At 37.9% G+C, this 22,316-nt stretch overlaps 1 protein-coding gene and 1 long non-coding RNA gene across 11 annotated transcripts in view; one reads left to right on the forward strand and one right to left on the reverse strand.

The window, feature by feature from the left end:
- The first annotated feature begins 288 nt into the window (after positions 1-288).
- LOC311442088 overlaps positions 289-22,316 on the forward strand; it is a 40,481-nt gene continuing 18,453 nt past the window's right edge. Inside the window, exon 1 of the long non-coding RNA XR_014696441.1 lies at positions 289-469. This is a non-coding gene — a long non-coding RNA (uncharacterized lncRNA). The remainder of the gene's footprint in view (positions 470-22,316) is intronic.
- LOC311442087 (contactin-6-like) overlaps positions 19,043-22,316 on the reverse strand; it is a 143,324-nt gene continuing 140,050 nt past the window's right edge. For all 10 annotated transcript variants that reach the window (XM_084530864.1, XM_084530857.1, XM_084530858.1 and 7 more), the window contains 2 exons: positions 21,736-21,871; positions 19,043-21,221 (listed from right to left, as the gene is read on the reverse strand). In XM_084530864.1, coding sequence (XP_084386990.1) covers positions 21,771-21,871 — 101 coding nt within the window. In that variant the 3' untranslated portion in view covers positions 19,043-21,221; positions 21,736-21,770. The remainder of the gene's footprint in view (positions 21,222-21,735; positions 21,872-22,316) is intronic.

Consider the following 22,316-nt stretch of genomic DNA (forward strand, 5'->3'; position numbering starts at 1 on the left):
TAGTTTATTCATACCAAAAATTATTGATTCCTTAACTGAACTCAGGTGTAAATACAAGTGAACTATATACTCTCAATTCCAGTAATGTGCTGTAGGATCCTCCAGTTCTAGGTAATTTATTTTTAAAATGTATGTATTTATATAGTATTTATATAAAAGTGTACAGCCAAGTCTGCAGAGAAGCACTTCTACCCGGGTGTTGAGTGCCCAATGTGAAATGAGTTGGCTGCTTTCCTCTGCGCTTGATGGAGACCTGTTTCCATCACAGATCTGTCATCACAAGTGTCATGAACTGACAGCCTTTCTGCAGAGAGGCTCGCGGGTCGAGGAGGAGATGTGCTTCAGCCTCTTGCTTCTCTCAGACGGTCCCCTGGTTTGAATGACTCACATGGAGGATGTGAAGCCAGGATCCCTCATAGAAACATACAAGTGGAGATCATCTCAAGCCCTGAAGCAGCTTTCTGGTCAGGTATGTCCAGATTTCTTATGCGAGGTCTCTGACAGATTTCCTTCACTAACCACTTTCCAGGGCATCTGTTTCTCTTCGAGCATTTTGGACTTTTCTCGGATTTGCACACAGGTCTTTGTGCTCATGGAGAAAGCACCATTATTTCACAAAGGTTTCCTAGATTTTAATGTATGATTTTATGAGATCGTATTTATAGGATGATGAAATGAAATTAAATGAAAGAAATCTTCTGTCACTTCTTTCCTGCACTTTTTCTGGAAAGTATGAAATTGACTTGAACCTGTCAAAACCCTTTAAAACTAAAAGATTTTACTTTTAGTTTCTTCTGATATTATTCCAAGCTACTTCTGGGTAACTTTGAGGGTCTTATATGCAAGATCTTAAGAATTTTGATCAGCACAATGGTTCAAGTAATTGTGACTGATAGCCATAATTATTTAAACTATTGCACTGTGTAGTCCCACCTCCCCTTTAATGGTTCAGGGAAGAATATATGTATCATATTAGCATAAATTTAATTTACTGTCTCATATAAAATGCAAATCAATATGACTAAACTTTAAGTAGCATTCATTTAGTTTTTAATGCAGGGTTCTGCAGGGCAAGGATTCTTACCAAGGGTAAGGGATAAACAAATCAACATAAATCTACAAGTAATTTGAACTCATCTATGAAGATAAAGCACAGTCCTTTGCAGTGTCCCCTTTAGGGGTCCAGATGATGCTTTTTTAGGAATTCTAAATTGCTTGTTTTCTAATTTTCTCAAATGTGATGTAAAGAAGCCACCTTCAATACTTTGCTAGAAATCCTTACTGAAATATGTTTCAAGGTCAGGTCTTTAGCAACACCAGTGAACACTAACTGAGGGTGCGAATCCACAGAATACTTTCAGTAGACCAAGATCTTGCTTTTGCTACAAGTCTGACTGATACCTTAATTCACCAATGCATGATTCATTGACTTCCTCAGGACAATTACCATCAGTTATCATGGCTATGGTTATCAGCAGCCAGCATCATATCAACATCTCATACGCTCTTAGCCTTCAATACTTAAACCACCACTGTAAAACACTGCTCCCCTGTACATGAAAGCTCCCCTCGGAGCCTTGTTTTCTGGCAAGACTGGGAAAATAAACAGGCTTTGATGTATGCCCTGAAAGTCTTTCCAAACTGTAAGTCAAGTGTGACTTTCTACAAGATGACAAGAGTTTAACATGATTCTATGTTTATGTATATATATATATTAAGTCAGAGTTCTTTATTTATCATAGGATTTGAGAAACAAAAGTCTTCTGCCTTTGATTGCCTGGGAGAAAATATTTTACAGATGCCTCTATAGAGTTCTAAGGGTTGTTTAAAGTCATCTGCTCTTTTAAGGATGGAAGTTCAAGGGAAATAATTTCAAAGAACCTCAGAAGAGAGAAACCGAAGTTGGCATATCTTCTCATTTGTATATTCCTTAGCTCTTATTTGAAAGAAGAAAAATTCTTGTTGTTTTGTATAGACAGAAGAACTGAGATAGAAAATGCCAAAATTTGAATCAGCTCCAAAGGAATGAAAGCTCTATCACCTGCTGAAGTCAATAGAATGTTGCCATTACTTCATTTCAGAACTGGATCTGGACATAGATAATGCAAATAGAGTTGTAAACATAGGTTAATGGCAGGATATAATGATTAAACCTCTCCAGTCTTAGCCTTAGCAATGCTCTATTAAAGATGCTATACAAGGCAAGGCATTTAAATAAAATCTCTTTAGAAAGCTTCAGAAACACTAGATTGATTAAGAAAAAAATGGTGAAAACGTTGTTCTTTTGTTCCCTTTTTATGAGTTTTAACTATAAAGTACCATCTGTGTTCAAAGAACCATTCTGTCACTATTAGCCTTTTTTGAAGCTGATGGTAGTGCCAAACCCCATCTAGGAGATTTTATAGAACTGGAGGATAATTTCTAGGTGTAACTTGGTTTATGTAAGTACAAATAATGTTTCTGTATCAGAAGTAAAAAAGAGCCTTCCACAATCCCCTTCAATAGGAATCACTTGGTCTTTGAAACAGACACTTTAAGAGTGCTGCTTCTCTTCAGAGCTCAGTTGAAAGAAAGATACTGCAAAAATGCTACACCTTTATTGAAAAATGTTTCTTGTATTTGTCCACAGAAAAACAAAACCTGAACACAGCCAGAGGCTTTATACACAGTTTGGTCATTTCTGCTTAAAAAATTATCTTAAATTGCTATGTTATATTGAACACACAAAGATGAGAAAAAACTTTAATTAATTAAAAGAAATAGATTGGTAGCCTTTCATTTGCCTTTGGCATGCTTTCATTTTTTTCTGATCTGAGGCACCTCCTGAGCTGTTCACAGGAATGTGACACAATAATTTCAAACAGGATAAAGTGATTATATTATCTAATTTGGAATACAGTTGCATCATGGGAAAGCAGATTATCAGACAAAATGGTGTGTCAGCTTTATTCAGGAGAAAAGAGAATTGTATAGATTATTTTTCCTTCAGATCTAATATCTGCTGTTCACAGTAAATGACTGTATTTTCTGCTTGGTCATAGTTAATTTTCTTTCTGTTTTTGACATATTTTCCTGATTTTCATAAAAAATACTCTGTGTTATATTGTCTATAAACTCACATTCTATTTCAAAATGCTCTCAATTTCATTTATTTGCATCTTCATCTAGCTCCTTTTTTTTTAAAAAAAAAAAAAAAAAAAAAAAAAAAGGTATTTAGAGTTCAGTGACTTAAGAATCCTCTCCAGAATGCTTAAAAAACTGCTCATTTTAGTCCTCTCTAAACTAATCCCTTCCAGTTTGCACACAAGACTGGTGCTCCTCTATACCTTTTCTCTAACTGCCTGGATAAAGCCTGTCCTTGAAAGGCAACTATGCTATGAAGTGTCTTTGACAAACACGCAGTAATTTATTATTATCATTGTAATAGCGAATTAAGAATGATAAGTTTCTGAAGATCATCTTTAATTAGCTTACCTAATCATACCAGCATACCAATACCCAAAGAGCACATTCACTGCTTACTGACTTTCTGACTCTTGTACTTACCATTTTGCCCTCTTGCATTTGATGTTTGATCAATATTATCAGAAACCTGATCAGGCAGACATTGAAATGACTGCAAAACCTTCTTCATTTTGACTGGAAACATGACCAGGCTCAGATTTTTGTCTTTTAATTAATGAGAGGTTTTAAAGATGAGTCTCATTATATGGCTTCATTTGATCTCTATAGTGACCTTTTCTAATGCCCTCAAAGCTGCATTTTGGAGCCTCACCGGTGCAGAGAAGAGCCTTTTCCAAGGGGGCAAAGGGAGCACAGCAGCAGCAGAATAAAACAGCCAGCTCTAAAGACATCCCAAAAAGAACAATGAATAAAACTAATTAGATTACTTTATAGCAATGTTTAATCTTTTTAAATGAATTGAAATCTATTTTCCATCCCCCTTCCCTGGTGGCTTCTCAGAGCTATAAAGTGTATTCTTTGTAGATGTTGTTCCCTAGACTGAATAAAACCCTTGTGAAAATGCCTAAACATCTGACTTTGTTAATCCACTTTTGCAGATTAATGTCTAAACTGAACTGCAGTATCTGTCCAGCAAGAGTACCTACCATTCTCTCTGCTGTTTTCAATACACCTTCATATAATCACTGGTCCCAAAGAAAGGATTAGTCTGTCATTTCTTACAATTAATTCATCTTCTTTAAATCCCTTTTCAATAAATCTTTGAAATTAAGACAAACGCTATAAATATGGGATTTAATCAACAACGTAGCTTTAGTATTCATTTCCTTTCAGGATGGTTTTGGTCTCTCTGCTTTCTGAAGCCTGTGGAGGTTATTCAGTTTCTCTTACAATCTTTTCATCTCATCTATATGAAATATTTAAACTTTCAGCATTTAATAATGATGAACAAGACCAAGACTGAAGCTTACAGCAGTTTAAGAAAAATTATTTTATTTCAGTTGGTAGTGGACGAAGAGCATTAAAGTTCTAAAATGAACATTCTCCTGCTTCCTTTGAGATGGTTTTGTTGCTATCCATTTATACCTTGTTTTCTTTACTGTCCTTCTTATCATACTCTTACTGCATTTCAGTCTTGCTGACCAAAAGATCCTAGCATTGCATTGTCAAACTGTGTATAAAACATTGGTCTTCAGGTCGCTTTTTGGGAGATCTGGGTTTAGGAGCAATATCAGATCTTTTGGCTCGCCAGTTCAGCAGAGGACAGAAGCCAGGTCCTGCCTGCAAGCCCTATGCAGGCTTCCCTGATGAGGTTATTAAAAAGAGAAGGGTTGAGCAACAGGGATCAACTGTTCAATACAGTTGAATATGGGGAAAACTGAAGTGTCTATCACATATACTTCTCTCATCTCAATCTTTTAAACATATTTTAATGTTGCAAAATCATAAAAGTTTCTAACATTACCAGTATTCATTTTCAGTTCACTCTTTTCTCTCTGGAATAATATTACACAATATAGGACAGATATGCATGATATGAGTAGAAGCATGAAAGTGTGTGAGTGTGGGAGTGAAAGCAGTGGAAGAAATTAGTGTGACATCTTTGATGACCCCAACAGTACCCTCTACCATGGTGCTGATAGTGCCCAGGTCCATGTAGATGGAAGTATGAAACTTGCAATTCTAAGTGAAGTGAAAAAGAGTGCAGTAAATTTTGTAGCAGATCTGAAAATATAACTAAGTTCCTTAAAATCCCAGTGCATCCCTCTCTTAAACTGGTCCATTGCACTAACGTGAAATGGATTGGTGGTTGTACCTAACATAACTGTTTCATCTCTTTTCTATAATATCTTTCCTCTCTTCCCCTCTCTTCCCTTTTCTTATTGTGCTGTCGGTGGTTCTAGATGTTCATGAAATGCCTGAAAATAGATCATTATGCCAAGGTAAGGCTGAGGCTCTGATTCTTCTTTTCATCACTTCAAAACATTGTAAGGGTCAAAAATATGTAGCTACTGAAGGTTGTTCTTTTAGAAGAAGGAGCCTTCATTATTGCAGCTCAGAGGCAGAAAAGCATTGTAGAGTTTACAAGCAGTTTTAGTTTCTTGTTTGTTCTGTTTTGCTTTCATTTCAAAATGGGAATGTAAAAATAGCAAACGTCTTCGTTTGGTTTATGCTAATTTGATCACTATGTAGGGCAAACTTCCTCCTGGTTTCATGGCTTCATTTCATATCTGATTCAACATTTTATTGTTTGATCTCTTTTTTGGTCAATAATAAAAGTAGCTTTGGTGACAAACTATCTGATCCTTACTGTATGCTATTAAATGGTTGTCTTTATGTGGCTTTCCTGTAGTTATATTAGAAAATGTGCCATGGCCAAAACACATATCAGAACAGTAATGCCAAGATGTGGCAATGTGAGCATCCTGAAATATTTTTTTTCTTTTCTGGTGTGGTCCTTGTCCTCCCTTCATTCAAAGAAACACAGGAAAAAAGAAAAAATGTCTTTAAGTTTTTTTTTTTTTTTTTTTTTTTTTTTTTTTTTTTTTTTTTTTTTTTTTTTTGTAAACTTTGTTTCTCCCTGCCTGGCAGGAGGGAGAAGCAGCTAATGTCTCCCTGCTGAAAGCATTAACTGATTGCATTGTTGCTTGAGCACAGCAGCTGTCCTTATACATTTAGACTCCCAGTGACAACAAAATTAAGGCAGCCTCCCCTTCTGTCAGGCAATAAAATGATTTTCTCAACTTCTTTATTTCTTCTGAGAACTTCTTAGTGCCTGCCTTTTTCTATGACTGCAGTGAGATGCTACATTCAAACCGACCATAATGAAGGGGACCTTTTACTCAGTGTTTTCTGGAAAGGCAAAAGGAAAAGCATAAAATAACCCAGATTCCAGTGTGCCCTGAGGACTGATCTCTCCCACTTTTCCATTTGCTTTAAATTTGTTGATGTGTGTGGGTGTTTAATCTCATTTATGCCACCAATGCTATGCTCAGTAATTGCCCATTGCTTTCTGGTATCTGATTAAATGGATCTTGCTATGACACCCATGGAAAAGCACAATTCCCAGCAAGGGGGAAGGAGGGTGCTACTGCATAGTCTTATCTATGTAATTTTTGAGTCTGGAATGATCCTAGTGCTTTCTGCTAGATGACAAAACTAAACCATTTCTGGCTATCTTCCACTGTGCCAGTGTTGAGAACATACCTCAGCAGTATGAGGGTGTGTATGCTGCGTTGAGCGTTTGAGCCAAATTCCATCTGTTCCTGCATCCTAACAGGCTGCTCAACACAAAGGGGGTAAACAGACCTTTGGCTGTCCTGCAGCACTGTGCTGGTCTTCTCCTACGGCTCTAGGCTCTATTAAAATTGATGCAAGAAGGCAATTCAGGGTTTTCCACTCAAGTCAGCAGGAGGCAGCTCTGCACTGGCTGCAGTGCTGAGGTGGGAGTGATGCAGAGTTCATGGGGCAGCAGCGCTGGGTGATTTTTGATGCATGGGAACTCAACCAGTCCCACTGTGCCTTGAACATTTCATGGTTTTCAAGGTCTAGGTTTCTCTCCTCTGACTCACCTGAAGATTTGGGTAATTAGTTTCTGTCTGAGCTTTGTACTAGACCATAACATGAAAACGAATTCTTCTCAAATGATGTATTCCATGTAGTTTCACATACCAAGATCTTAGGATGATGTGGAGGCATAACTGAATAATAAAATAATTTTGAACTCAGTCCTTTCCTCTTTCAGTGTCCTATTTTGGGTACTTCTCTTTAAACAGATATCCTACCTGTGATGAAAGAGCAATAGGAATTGAAGTTGTATCTCTACTGCTTAGAAATACATTTCTATTGTGAACATATCTCTGTATTTGCATCTTTGGATTTTATACATACTTAAATGTAAATATGTATTGATTTTAATGAGAAAATAACCCTTCAAACTTTTAAAGGCTTTTTTTTTTTTTTTTTTTTTTTTTTTTGTCTGGCTTTGATTATGGCTGTTTATGTGCAGTTGCTAGTTCCAACTCAATGCTCTAAAAGCACTGAGTCTACTATAACTTATAGATGGGGAGGAGGAACAACACAGCACTAGACTAAATCATCCAAATTTGCCACAGCAGGATCCTTCACCTATTTTCTGAAACATTTAGTTTCATTTTTTCCTCTTGATCTGGCCCTCGCAGCTCAGTGTTGGCAATTAGCCCCCTGCTTCTTCTGTAGCTACTAAAAACTGGGGAAAAATAAATGTTTCCATTTTAAACCATTATTGCAAAGGCAGAGCCATGGAACACTGGAGATATAAGATATATATTGGAGATATAACACATGATATAAGGGCAATTTTCATAAAATGATACTCAGGCATTTGGCGTCTAGTCTTCGGAAGACTAGAACAATATTTTCTTTAAAAAACTAACAACAAAACAAAAACAGCTGAAGGAAGTTCTGTTTCTGTGGTTTCAGAGTATGAACTCAGCTTCCCCAGTGGTAGCCAAAGGAAATGATCTCTATCTGGAAGGATGGTCAAGTGAAGAACTTTTAAAAAATTGTTACTGCAGGAGTTCTGCAAAATGATTTACCATCACACATAGTTCTAATAGTGCTTGAGAGCTTTTCCGAGCAGCTCCCTTGACAAAATATCCTTCCAATTACTGCTTCTATGCCACTCAAATAAAAATTAAAGTTTAAACAATCTAGCAAAAGGTTAGATCAACTGTTACATGACTGTTTGGTTCTGGACTTTTTGGAGACTGATACAATTAAGCAGATATTTCATTAAATCAGTAAATATCACAACCAAGTAAGAATTTACTCAATCCTCCAAGGCAGTACTGTACCTCGCTAGCTATGAATCTGCTACTCTGTTTCTCGTTCAATCTATGGATTAAAATTTAAATCCTATTTTCCTCTTTCTACAAGGGAGGTATTAGAACAGATGTTATTGACTCAGAACCTAATCCTGCAATGACACTGTGTCCAACTCACCCAATTTTTTTACGAAGTTTGATGGTTTTCTTTAAGCTCCAGCTGCTTGCATCAACCAGTTGCATAAGGAGCTCAGCCTTTTATTCCTTTGAAGAGGTCCATCGCTGACAGGCAGTGTTCAAGTCAGCACTTGGCTTGTGTACATGCAGAAGGCTCAAAAAGCCCTACATATATAACTGTTAAAGTTGTTGACAGTGTGGTGGAGAAATTGTGATTTTTGAATGCCATTGACAGAGAAGGTATTGAGTATTTCAGAGGGGAATGAAAGAGAGAAACATCTCACGATGTTTGAAGACTCCAGCTCTGAGCAACCACAGCAGCTTTGCTGCTCCTGATTCCCCCTAGCTCACTCTTCTGCACTCCTTATGGTTCTCAGAGATTAATCTGGAAATTACATTGCCTTTTTGTGAGTTTTTATTGAGTTCCCTGTTTTCTATAAAGGTTTTATCTACTGTTGACTTGATGCCATTCTGCTTCAGAAATTCTACTCAACCTCGACTTTCCTGGTAGCACAAAGGCAGCCTGAGAGCCCTTAAAGACATCATTAAAAATTTTATTTCCATGCCTTTCAAAGCCCCTGGAAATACATATTGTATTACATGCCATCATTGTAAATAGCATTTCTCTTAATGCAATAATCTCAGTCTAATCTTCCAGCAGTGTGAATATGCTAAAAGGAAGGCTTAAAGAGATAGATGCTAAATAAATTAAAATGAGATACGGGAAGATGCTTTATAACCCTAGAAATATTGCAAGCATTATTTAAAGCAGTTAATATTTTTACAGCCTTGTGAATGCTAATCTCTGGGAAATCTCAGGTAGCAAATATAGTTTTAATTCTCAATTTTAGTTATCACAATCTGGAACTGTAAATTAATTTCAACACTATAAAAAGTAATAGAGACGTTTATTTTCTTAAGCAATCTGGCTTATTCAGCTGCAGACTAAATCTGAATTAATGGTCCTGATATGCTGAATACAAAATTAGTAATAATGTGAAATGCACATAATGATAATATCTGCTGGAAGAGTTATGCTGGGATCCAAATTTTTCTCATTAATATAATCCATTACTATTAAAAAATGATACTGAGCTTTCTATCTGACACTTGAGTGCTTTCCTGGTGTCTCCTTTACAACAAATGGCACCTTTTGCAGTATTTGTATAGCCTAAATATACTTCTTTTTCTCAGGGATGTATTAAATGCAGTTATGGTATCTGTTATATTTATATAATATAACAGACTAAGGAACAGACTAAGGTAAAACCTTAGACAAAGCACTGGATGTGATAGCCAGGCTTCAGTCTGGATAGGTGGAAGAGGTTGCTAAGACCTTCTTTTAGTCAGTAAAAAATGGAAAAAACAGGGATCAACAATGAGGCCACAGTGATGTTCCAGGAAAACATAAATGGTTCAAGGAAAACACAATGAATTGGTACTGCCCTGTCCAAAATGGGAAGTTTCTTCAATTATAGGTTGAGGACTTATATATATCCAAGTCTATGTTTGTGTATATACTTACAGAAGTGGCAAGAGAAGAGACAAGATGCAGCCCAAAGGCATTCATGAGGTAAAAATATGATCAAGAAGGAAGTGAAGAGGATTAGAGGCTTAGACCTATGGGAGGAACAGATGGAGCCAAGAGAAAAAGTAGCTGCCAGTGTTTGAACCTGTTGTGCGTCAGAGAGCAGCTCTGTTTTTCATTTTTATTTTTTATTTATTTCACTAAGTAATAGGGTATTGCTGAAGAAAGCAATTGCTCGTTTTCCCTCCCTAACAGAAGCAACCCACAAGACTTTCCCTGTCCATGACCCAGACCAAGTTTATCAAGAAAGGAATATTACATAAAAAACAAGACTATAACAGTGTTGGTCTAAATATAGGTATGATGACTGTGTTCAACAGAAGTGTCCAAGTCTGGTAGGGTGGTGCTGACCCCTGTGCAAACCCAGAAGAGGAGATGGGGTTGGTAGGCCCATGCCAAACCCAGACCTCTGCAGTGAGCTCAGCCCACCTGTGCCTCCTGCATGCTCAAAGGTTACTTGAAAACCCTCACAAACAGGAGGTGAATCACTCTGTGCTTGTGGCATTAAACAAAAGTCAAAGCAAATAGCAAAGCAAGAAGGAACTTATTCTCCAGGATTAAAGATCTTTAACTTGAGGACTTGCAGAGAAGCCTGTCCTACTGCCACGGATGCTCAAGGGCCGTCCACCCCCCTAGGCCAGGCCCTTACTGAGGGGTGCTGATGCAGTGCTGCTGGCCTTGTGGTGTATTTTGCAGATACAGTGAAAGGAATGGAAGTTGCTAATGCTTCAGAGGCTGGGCACCTGCAGATGTGTTTGGGCTGTGAGCAGCAGATGTCCCGCTGGGGGGACACAGAGAAGGCAGGGCGGCCTGGGGTGGTGGCGTCAGCTCCTACTGAGAGCACGGCTGCCTCCACACACTCCTCTTCCTCAGAGGGGTTCTGTGGTTAAAAGTAACAGGGTTTGTGTTCGCTAATGTTTGCTTCGTTTTCTTCACTTCAGGCCAACAACCCTGAGTCAGGAAAGCAAGCAGGGAAAATCAGTATGCTTTCCGAGCAATGCAAGCATCAATTTAAATCTACAAAGTTGCAGTGGGCTATATAAAGATTTATTAATCAAAACATTTGCAAAATATTGACTGCGTGCGTACGCTGTTAGGCCTGAGAGATCATCTGTGAAGTAAAGCTTGAATTAATCACTTCTTCTCATACATTAATCTCTGCAGAATAAAAAATATGTAGGAGATATTTGTGGATATTTTTCTAGCTATGTTTGGGTAAATGAATCCTCTAATTTAAAACTATTTCCACTCAACAGTTGTCATGTGGATGGTAGAAACAAAAACTGAGTGTAAGCAGCCAAAGCACAGCTCAGGGAACAAATGTTGCTCTGGAGGGAGGCCGGACACTTCTCTTCTGGCCACCCAGGAATGCTCCTGCATGGGCCAAGCACTGCCACAAAGTACATTGGAGAGCCTTGAAAGTACATTGGAGAGCCTCGTCTGCCTTTTTTTTTTTTTTTTTTTTTTTTTGGCTGAAAATGCTTTAGTGTACACAGATCTACAAAAATCTGGTTAGGAGGATTTGGCAGTGCCTTTTCCCTGCAAAAATAGAATTGTATCAAATGAATAAAGTGGAAGAAAATGTGTTACTGGTTGAAAAAGGACAAAGCATACTTCAGTACTCAGGCAAAGAAATGCTCCCACTGTCCTTTTAAAAATTATTTTTTTGTTTAAAATGTCTATTTGATCTTGCATTGCCTAAATGCAAAATATTATGTAAGCATTAACACACTTGAAAACAAACTTTATTTGCTAGAAAATATAGAAATATTTGTTTTTTGCATCAAAGCAGAAAAAAAAAAAAAAACCTGGATAACACCAAAAACATTTTGTTGCATCCCCAACTGGGACCTACATTTCTGACAGCTCTTTAAAAACTTGCAGGCATCCACAATTCCATCTGAGAGCCTCTGTGAGCTACCTGCAGATATCTGGTTAGCAGCAAATTGCTTTCATGAAAACTTTGCTCAGAAATTATGTGGGTATTTTATTGTATTTAGGCCTCAAAAGGAATGTCACACAAATCAAGTATCTCTCTGATAAAGCAGTAGAGGATGTGGGATGTGTTTCCCAAGTTGAAATCTCCCTTCCTTGGTGGATGGCTGCCTTCCTGCCAGCTTCTTCTTGGCTGGGAGAGGCGCATGGGTCCTGGCCACCGTGAGTGCTGCTGAAAGCCCTATTAAGAACTGCAGATTATACTGATTAAAAACCAATGGCGTAATTCAACCAGGGATATTTAATTTTATTAAATGTCAAGATATGTACCAGCATTGCCTGGAGTGCTTATGCATCAATAAGTGCTCATTTCATTTAAAGTTGTGAACTGCAACAAAGTGACCATACTGTAGTTGAAATCTTTTATTTAGAATAAATAAATACATTGTTGGGCGGGTGTGATGGTAAGCAATGGCCATGACTGTAACTTACATGTGCCTTTTAGTGGTTTTATTAAGATATTTTATAAACAAAGTTTTAAAGTGCAAGGCATGTTATCATTTTATTTCCTCAGAACAGCTAATAGGCTGGAGAGCCAGCTTTGTATTTATAGAGGGATGTATTTACAGAAGAAATCTCCCAGTGACTGGGGGGGGGAGGGGAGAAATGGGGAGGCACATACATCCCCTAATGTAGAGAAATGACTGGGAGCTTATACTTATGAATGTAGTGCCATAGTTAAATTAGATAAATTATTATAGGCCCTAGATACCAATGTGTGCTGCTATACACTGCCTGCTATTGCAGAATCACTCTTTTGATTTTTCTTCTCAGGGAAAGAGGTAAAACGAAAAATGTATTACTCTTTTCATAATACAGCTCTCTATTTTCTGTTCCTTATATACATACATTTATGTATACATGTCTATTTATATAAACACAGTTACTAACCTTTTTTTTTTTCTAATTTTACCTTTACCAACTGCACTCAGCTCCTTCATGCATCAGGAGATGCTGGTGCTGGATGCACCTGCCACCAGGCAGCCCAATTTTGGAGTAATTTTGGAGCTATATATTCGCTCAGAGGAAAAGAGTGAAACCTAATGTAAATCCATAAAACCAACCTATTCTCTTCAATACTTAATTCTTCTCTTCAACTCCATTATTTAAAGGTATAAAGTTCATCTTTTGCCAACCAACACAATAGGCACAGAATACAGTATTTCTTTTCTAAAAGATGACTGAGATACTTAGAAATGGGGAAAAAGGTGTGTGTATTAACCAGGATTACTTTGTGGTTTAGACTTTGGGAAAAAATTTCAAAAGCCTTGTGTGACTCAGAAGCTTGGGAGAATATCTCTATTAGAGAGCATCTCTGAACTGGAACAGTGTGGGTGTTTATAGACATTCTTTACAGAAGCTATGTCTCAAGCTATAATCATTCTACTTTTTGTATTTCGCTACTCAATGCATATATACATATAGAGAATAATACTGCCTTGTAAACCTCATGCAGAACAAATTACATGAAATAAGATTAAAGATGTTCCATCTTATAGATAATTCTGTAACTACTTACAACTGTAAATGAGAATAAAAACTGGAATGGTTCAAAAGTTATTCAGAATTATTCTTTTTGAAAGTATAGGAAAGTCAGCTTTACATCCAGTAATGGTGAAGAAATGTTATTATTTTCTAATGTAACACAAAATGTGGATGTCTGTGCTTGTGCACATCTGTAGTGGGAGAGGGTGCAGTGAACCAAATACATCACTCGTTATAAAACCAGCAAAACTACTAAGTAAAATCTTCATATGAAGCAAAACAATGTATGCATCAAAAGAAAGAGAAAGCAGGGAAGCAGAGACACTGAAGAAAAAAAGATACTCAGTTTAATTCTGAGTCACTGGAAAATATATCTTCTGGAAACATCAAAAATCAACATGTTCCTGTAGCAACGTATTGCTCAGAAGAAGCGGTATTTGCTGATGGGAAACTGTTTCATGAAACATTTTCCAACCAGCTCTAGCACAAATACAGCCAATTGTCATTGTGCGGGAAAGTGAAGAATATACTTTATTTTAGGTTCAATTCCAGCAGTGTAAAGGAAAGTGGCCTCTTTAATCGAAGTCTTTGAGTCGAAGGAGTGGCGGTGAGGAACATTGCCCTTAATGGGACATAAGCCCTGATGGGCGCCTGCCCTGCTCCTGACCTTGAGTGAGCAAAAGTGCTGTTATGAAATCCCACTCAGTCAAATGGTTGCAGTTTTTTTTTTTCTTTTCTTTTCTTTTTCTTTTTCTTTTTTCCTTTTCCTTTTCCTTTCCTTTTCCTTTTTTCCTTTTCCTTTTCCTTTCCTTTTCCTTTTCCTTGTTTGTTTTTTACAGACAAACTCATAACATCAAATAATGATTAAACTGCCAAGTTTCTGCATGATCAGAGCTGATAATTGCTTTCTCATTTTATTTATTTATTTATTCATAACAAGTGGGAAAAACACTAGCAACTGCCAGCTAGAGCAGAACTTTGCTACAGCTGCCCACTTGATTTTTTTTTTTCCGTAGTGTTTTAAGAATTGATCCATCCCACTGGCACTTCTGTATGTTTGCTGTAATTTAGCTATATCAGGATACTGTATGAAGATGCTTCTGGCTTTGTGGGGCTCATGTGACATCAGAGAGAAACGGTCATTGGCACACCTTGATGGCTAGGGTGTGTGTGTGGCAGGGGAGCTGACAGTATTTACGGTGGGTCTTTCACTGCACAGTTGGAGAGAAAGTTTTTGCCCAGATTGACAAAGAGCCTCAAAACAGAGAGAATTTACCTATGAGAATATCTGCCTTTGAAGTCAATTTGGTCTTCCAAGCTCTTAATTAAATAGAAAAACTGCAGCAAGCCAGGATGCTTTGCAGGAGCAGTGGGGTGGCCCTGCTGTGGTGACCCAGGTGCTCATTTGGAGGGGTCCGCTTGTGGCTTTCCTCAGCCAGGGTGGCCCAGAGGGCAGCTCTGACAGGGAAAAGGCCAAGAACTGCTGTGGTGTGGCTGGCCATGCATTGCAGGGTCACAGCAACCTTTTTACCCCAATTTGGGAAGGCTTCACAGCAGGTGTGATGAATGGCAGCGAGACCCACTTTATGGCGCTGTAATGCAGCACCCAGAGCCAGGCACAAACAGCTCCGAGGTGCTCTAACGTTATTTGCTGCAATCTACACATTTCCTAATATAGCAAGAAAAAAAAATAGACTAATTTCACCCCTTTGGAGGGACCTTGGCAAGCCTCAAGCCTTTCCTCATTAGCAGTCCATCTGAAGCCCCCAGAATTTGCTGGATTAATAGAACAGAGCTATTAGCATCGGCGAACAGCAATAAGCTCCAAAAACTATGTTCACCTGCTGAAGTTAGCAGAGTGACAAGCAGTTTAAGACACTACTTGAAAATTCAAATTCTGCCTGTCTTTTTACCATCCAAATCTTCCAGCTTGTCACCTTGCTAAGGTTGTGGGCTGGATTTTAGCTCAGACAGGGTAATGTAGTAGGAGTTAAACCTTGTAACTTCTTTCCTCCACTCTGCATCAACATCTGTCTCCTACTTCTCTCTGCTAGAAGCAGGAACACAAAAAAGTAGTTCTAGCTCAGCCAGAGCTAGATTTTTATCAGCTCATTTTAGTCAATAAAGAAAGAAGTCAATCACTCTTGGAAAATAGCACATTCCAGGCCTGTATATACCAGGCCAGTACAATCGCAGAATAAATCAATAACCACATTAATCAATACGATGTAAACTGCTGATCTCTGTGGATAAATTGTACCTGTGTAAGAAGGCTTTCAAATAAATTCCAAACCCACTCAAACTGCATAGGCTTTAAATCTACTAAGGGCAGTGGGACAAGTGAAAGATTTGTGTTTTTTCTCTTTAAAATCTCTGGGAGAGCAGGGCTGCAGAATAATGCAATTAAACCACGCTAGCAGTGCTCACACAATCTCACACAAAATTCACTCCATGGCGCATGGAGAGCTGCAGGAAATGTCCCTCAGCTCAGACCTGCCAGCCCCAGGGGACTCCTCATCAGGCATTACCCCAAGAGGGAAGGCTGGGCTGGGTGTCAGGGGTGTGCAGAGGAGGGACACTGAGCTGCAGCTTGATTCTTTTACAGCCCCACAGCTGTAGGACGTTTGCTCCCCCAGCAGGCACTCATTTTTTTATTTTTATTTTTTAAAAACAAACAAACAAACAAACCCAAACATCTCTCTCTCTCTCTCTCTCTCTCTTTTGTTTTTTCTTTTTTTTTTTTTAATTTTATTTTCTTTTACATGCTATCATAGTAGTATCCCATGTGAGACCACTGGCAGAGACCATGGACACGTTGCTCAGAAGGGAAAACGTGGGTCACACCAACAGCCTCTAGCAGAGCATGAGCTGGAGCCAGGCAGCACAGTGATGAGCCAGTGCCTTGCCTATCCTGGCCCATCCACACTGTGGAACTCTGTAAGTGCAAAATGTCTAGGGACTTGAACATGCCTTGTGACAAACTTGCAAGGGGCTCTTCTGGTCGCCCTTTGTGTGTCAGAATTATTCCAGTTCATTCTCTAAGGATAAATGTTTGGAGACATTTTTCAGTACTGAAAAATATTGTCGTACATAGAATAGGTTAAGCAAAGAAATGATACATAACAGCATTATTAATATGGCATTATAATTGCTACATTAGACATATTTTCAAGTACTAAGTGCTAGAAACTGATAAAGGGAAGTTCATATTAAATAAATAAAAAAGTAAAACTAAAAGATTGAAGCCATTTAGAGGCCTTTATTATACCATGCTGTCAAAATGTCCAAGTGACCTTTTCTACATGGTAAATTTTTCCAAGAAAGATTTTATACAAGCTATTTAAATAGCACTGTTCCTCTGCCTCCCCTTCCTTTTCCTCCCCGCCCCCCCAAAAAAGAAAAAAACTAATAGTTTTTGTTTAGATAATAGTCAGAGCAAGAGAAATGCCAGATCCTTATACACACGCTGAAGATGACCAGAGGCATTATATACCAAGCCTTTGCAATCTTGTGTACATTTTTTTTTTTAGGTAGAGGGATATTTCTGAATGCCTATGTATGAATGTGCAAATGCAAATGCAAAAGAATGACATTCTTTGATATTTTTCATCCGCATGAATCCCTGGGTAAGTGGCAGCACTCCAGTAATCCACTTGCAGTGGCAGAAGACAGCACACAGACATCATCTCAGCCTGATGGCTGGGGTAGGCTGAGCCACTCCTTGGGATAAATAATGCAAAGACTACGAGGCTCTGCTCATTTCCATACTGCCTGTGCTCGGAAGTTCTCACCATCCTTGTAGCAGAATTTCAGTAGTCCACTGCGAATATTTCCATACCTCAAACCACATACACCCAAAGGCTATAGCATGGCTGCATCCACACAGACCCTTGCAAGCTATCCAAAGTTCAAGGTAACTGACATTCAGTAGTGATGAGATGCCAGTAATGGTGCCTTGGAAATGTAGGAGTGGAGGAAAGGCATCAGAGATATTCAGGGTAAGGCAAGATCTGCTCCTGCTTTTGCCCAGGGAAGAGCAGAGAGCAGCTGGATGTGTGAATTGAAAGCTGAATGGATGAAACCTGTGGGGGCGGAAGGAGGGAGGCAGCGCTCCCAGCCATCGGCCCACAGCAGCCCCACGCCTGCCAAAGCCTCTCTGAGCAGATTAATTCTTGCTTTCACACAGCAAATCATTGTGGGAAATTCTCTGTGACTGCAGTATAGTCAGATATTAATAAAAATCTTTCTTTGCTTTTGCAATGTATTTATACGTAAGTGTGATTTAGAGCTCTGTGTCAAGTCCTCGCTCGTGCTGCATACCAATGACCTGCACAAAACACAGGGTGCTTCTGCACTTCAGGGTAATGCTGATTTAGGGGCTGGTGCAATAGCACATGCGGGCTATTTTATTTATTTTTTTTGGCATTCATATTCAAAAATTGCTCTATAAAGAGGGGGGAGGTATTAAAGAAAGCTTAAATGATCTTAAGTCACAATGAAACATTGCATTTGGAACTAAATGAAACATTTGGATAGACTAAAAATTGCTTTTTTTCAGGGAGAAATATTTTGTTGATGTATTAAATTTAAAATGAAAATCTCTGACTGTGACTGGTTTTAGATTTTTCTACTTTGCTTAGGTCATCAAAATAAAATAGGCATTACTCTTCCAGTTTTCCAGCTGTTGGAAAACTTAGCCTTGCCTGTGATTTGGTCCCGTGCTCTGAAACGAGGTTCCCAGTACTAGGCACCTCTAGGTGGGGTTGTTTTTTTGTCTTTCCTTTCCATTTTTCATTGTTTTCACTTTGAATTCTGGTTTTGGGAGCAAGGTTATTTTCCTTTTTTTTTTTTTTTTTTTTTTTTCCTGCAATGAGTGACAAAATTGTTTTTGCATTTTCTTTTTTTCATGAAAGCTGTCAGTCATCTGAACCCTTGCTATTTCAGCACCAGATTTTTTAATAATATTTTCTAAAGACATTAAATTAAATGATTAGAGTTGGCCACCTGGCCTTTCCTACAGCATTCTGCAGTTTGACTACTCCAGCTTGACTTAGACATCATTTTGACTTCGTGAAACATCAAAAAAATATGGGGGTGTTAAAGAGGAGGAGGAGAGGTCTCCACAATTTAGATAACTTAATTTATTTAGGGAGAGTAGGGGGTTATCATCATATCTTTGTTTAAATGTATTATTCTTAAGACTCCTTAGAAGTTGTGATTTAAGGCATTCTACTCTGGTTTGAGTTTTTCAATGCTAGACAAATCTACTTTAAGAAGCACAGCAGCAGAACAAAATAGTGAATTAGATCAATTTAAGTTCTGTTTGCTGAAGTAAACATCTCCTAAGGGAAAGAATGAAAAGATTGTTTGCTAAAGTTGCACGTCTCACTTGGTTTTAGTAGCTATGGTGCCAAACATTTGACTCCTGCATGCAGAGGAGAGGAGAGCTCTTGGCCACAATGGAGGAGCAAAGCTGAATGATGAACCCTGTCCACCTGGTGGCACGAGGCAGAGGAAACATATAGTGACATATAATGACCATTGATTATCACCCTGATGTTGGTCCATCCTGTGTGTGTGCCTGCACATATACCTCGACCGGCAGACCCAAGGCAAAGTAGTCACTTGGAAATCCACTTGTGCTTCAGCTCTAAGGAAGTTCAAGGAGAGAATAGCTTTGCTCAATTAGCAACCATCCTATTCTTAGGATTTTCCCTTACTTAAAAAGGGTTTCTCCCATGGGAATGACAGAACAAAGGTAAGGTAGAAATTATGAAGTTAAACACGGGAGAATTGAAGAGACTAATCTGAAAAAATATCTTCTACAGAGAGAAAAGCACCTTGTAATGAACATTAGTCATGTATACAGAAATGAAAACAAATGTGAAGAAATATTTCATTGTTTATTGTCACTGCAAGGAAAAATGTTTTTACTTCATTAGGGCATTATCAAGATTTTAAATACCATATCCACTTCTTTCTAAACTGTTCTCTTCTGTTGAAAGCTATGTTAAACCTCTTCCTAATAACTCTTGTGATTAGCATCTTTGTAGAAATCCCAGAGGACAGGCTTCTAAAAGTGGCATTATATTTCTAGAGCCTCCCTGTAATTAAGCATCTATCAGGCCTTCTATTCAGCTGCATATGACTGCTCACAAGAAAATCTTTCTTTGCTGGAATGAAAAGAGCTGTTTTGTTTAAACTTAGTGAAAGGATCACATTTATGTTATAAAATATAAGAATATTAGATTCAGTTTAACTGAAACAAAATGTACCCATTGCGTACTGGATACAAAAATTCTGTAAGTGAATTGCAATGGCAGCGACAAGTTGCTCTTAGAGACCTGCTGGGATGCAATGATGCAAAAACCTCTGTTAGAGCTCCACCAGAGGGGTCATCTCTTTGAAAAACATTGTTGAATTCAGTATAAGGATTATTAAATATCACCAGATGTGAGTAATATTTGCCCAAGTTTCTACAATAATTTCTTTAGTCTCTGTAGCCACAAGAATATGAAACACATACTCTTTTGGCTTTGATAGCATCAAAAGAAAAAGCAAACGTTTAACAGTGGGTACAATTCCTAGTGAAACACGTTGTCCTAGGGATTCAATATCCTTTTCATTCTCTGGAGTGCTTAAATCAAAATTGAACATTGTTTCATAAAGCATGCTCTTGCTATGTTTTTATTATTTATGATTTCATTTTATATCTGAGTGTGTGGAGTTCTCCCAGGAAGGCAAGCATATGAGTCCTGTCAGTAACCTCAGGTATTGAAGTATTGGTAACTTCCTATATAACTTCCCATTCTAAGACTCTTGTTGCCTACTTGGGTCCTATAGCCATGGACAAGAAATGTGTTTTATTACACTCTTTGGAGAATTATCATGCATAGATGAAACTACTTTGCTTATTGGTGTGCTTACACAATGCCATCTCCATTCGAGCCCTTCTCAAATGGAGAGAAGGGGAGGAACTTCATTAGATTGTGGTACCAAATGGTTACAAAGGTGAGATAACACATCTTTGACAGTGTTGAAAAGAAAATTTACTTCAGAATAAAGTGGGAATGAAAAAGATCACATCACTACTAGGGGATCTTTTCATCCCCTAGTATGATATGAGACAACAAATACCCTTTATAGGATGCTGTTAAAATACACAGCAGTGTGACTTCACATTTTGAGCTATATCTATTGACTTGAAAGCCATGCTCACTCTGGTGTTTCATTTAACATTCTAATAACTCAATAGATTGAAGGATTTAATTAGATGCTTTTATTTATATTTCAAGATGATGAAAATCAATGGTCTTCTCATTTACCTTCACACCTAGCCCAAAGATGAATCTACACTTCCAGGCTACAGCAAAGAATAACAATACCAGCTGAGAGAGTAACTGAACCTGCTGGAAGACAGATATATTTCAATCTCCCCTTAAAAAAGGTATTCAGCATCTCTGCTATCTTTGTTAATCAGAACAGTCTTCACAAGACTGTTCCTTTAAAATGTATTTGAGAATATGTATCTCAAATTATAAAAGGTACTGTCCCATTTAGATCTGGTTCAAGGCTTGCTGATGCCACTGAATGCTTCTCTATTGAATTCAATGGCTTTGGGTTGGTCCACATGACTCCTTTTATTTAGGTTTCCCTTTTCAGAAGAAAATAGTGTAGTACATTTCATATAATGCATTCTATGTTGTTCCCTGTAATACAAAAAAAAAAGGAAAAAAAGTGAAAAAAATAAACAAATAGCTTTTATTTAATTGAAAGTTTGTTGTTGTTGTTGTTGTTGTTTTGAACAGGTTACAATGAAGAACATGAGATAAATAATGTCCACATCCCAACTAATCTCAAGTCTTTTCTCAGTTACAACATCTTGGCACAGGTCTTTCACATCTGTCATACCATTACACTGGAGTTTCAATAAGAATTACTGTTTTTAAAAAATTGAGATCAGTCTCCTAACAATCTCAAGTTATATTTGGCACCACCCCATTTAATTAATGCATATACATTTATCCATGAATTTCAAAGCTTTTTTTAAATTTATGTAGTATTGATATTTACATTTTCTCAGCAGTATTGAGATTTATGTTTTCTTAGTAGTGTACAATCTCTCTCTCCCCCCCTCCCCCAAGTCCCCAGTGCCCACTATTTTTCTATATTGGAAATGTTCATTCTGGTAAAGTATTAAGATAAAATCTACAGACAGTTTACTTTTAAAAGTCCGTGGCTGAACATTGCTTTAATCATCAAGGGAGAGAGTACTTAAGGACAAAACTCAACAGCAGGATCCCAGATGTCAATGTATAGTGCACTCTTTGGGACAAATTTATTTCTCCAGAGCTTAAACCTGTAAAGACATAAGCATAAAAAAATCTCTGACATAAGTAAATGTCTGTCCAAATATGTATTTCTATGCAGTCTAGCATAACAGTATACTTTGTTAAACTTTCAAAATGAAACATTATCCACAAAGGTTATTTCTATTTATTCATTTTCAAGTTGCAGCAGCAATCCCAGGGAGTACGGTTTTGAATCATGTTCTCAGTCTCTACATGAATAGCTGCTTTCAGGAGGGTTTTGGTTAGTTTGTTACAAAACTGTGCTGCATTTTGCATGAATAATAAGGTATTCATGCAAGCAGAGACCAGACCCTGGGTACCCACTCCTCAGCCATGGAGCAGAGCTGAGAGGTTCTGTCTTGGCATATGCAGCAGCTCCAGATCTGATTAAAATTTGTGGTGAATCTGAAAGCTGCAGGTTTAACTTCAGCTAGAAAGCTTATTTCTCTGTCC

This window comes from Aythya ferina (genome assembly GCF_964211825.1).
Source record: "Aythya ferina genome assembly, chromosome: 10".
In the NCBI taxonomy this organism is placed as follows: domain Eukaryota; kingdom Metazoa; phylum Chordata; class Aves; order Anseriformes; family Anatidae; genus Aythya; species Aythya ferina.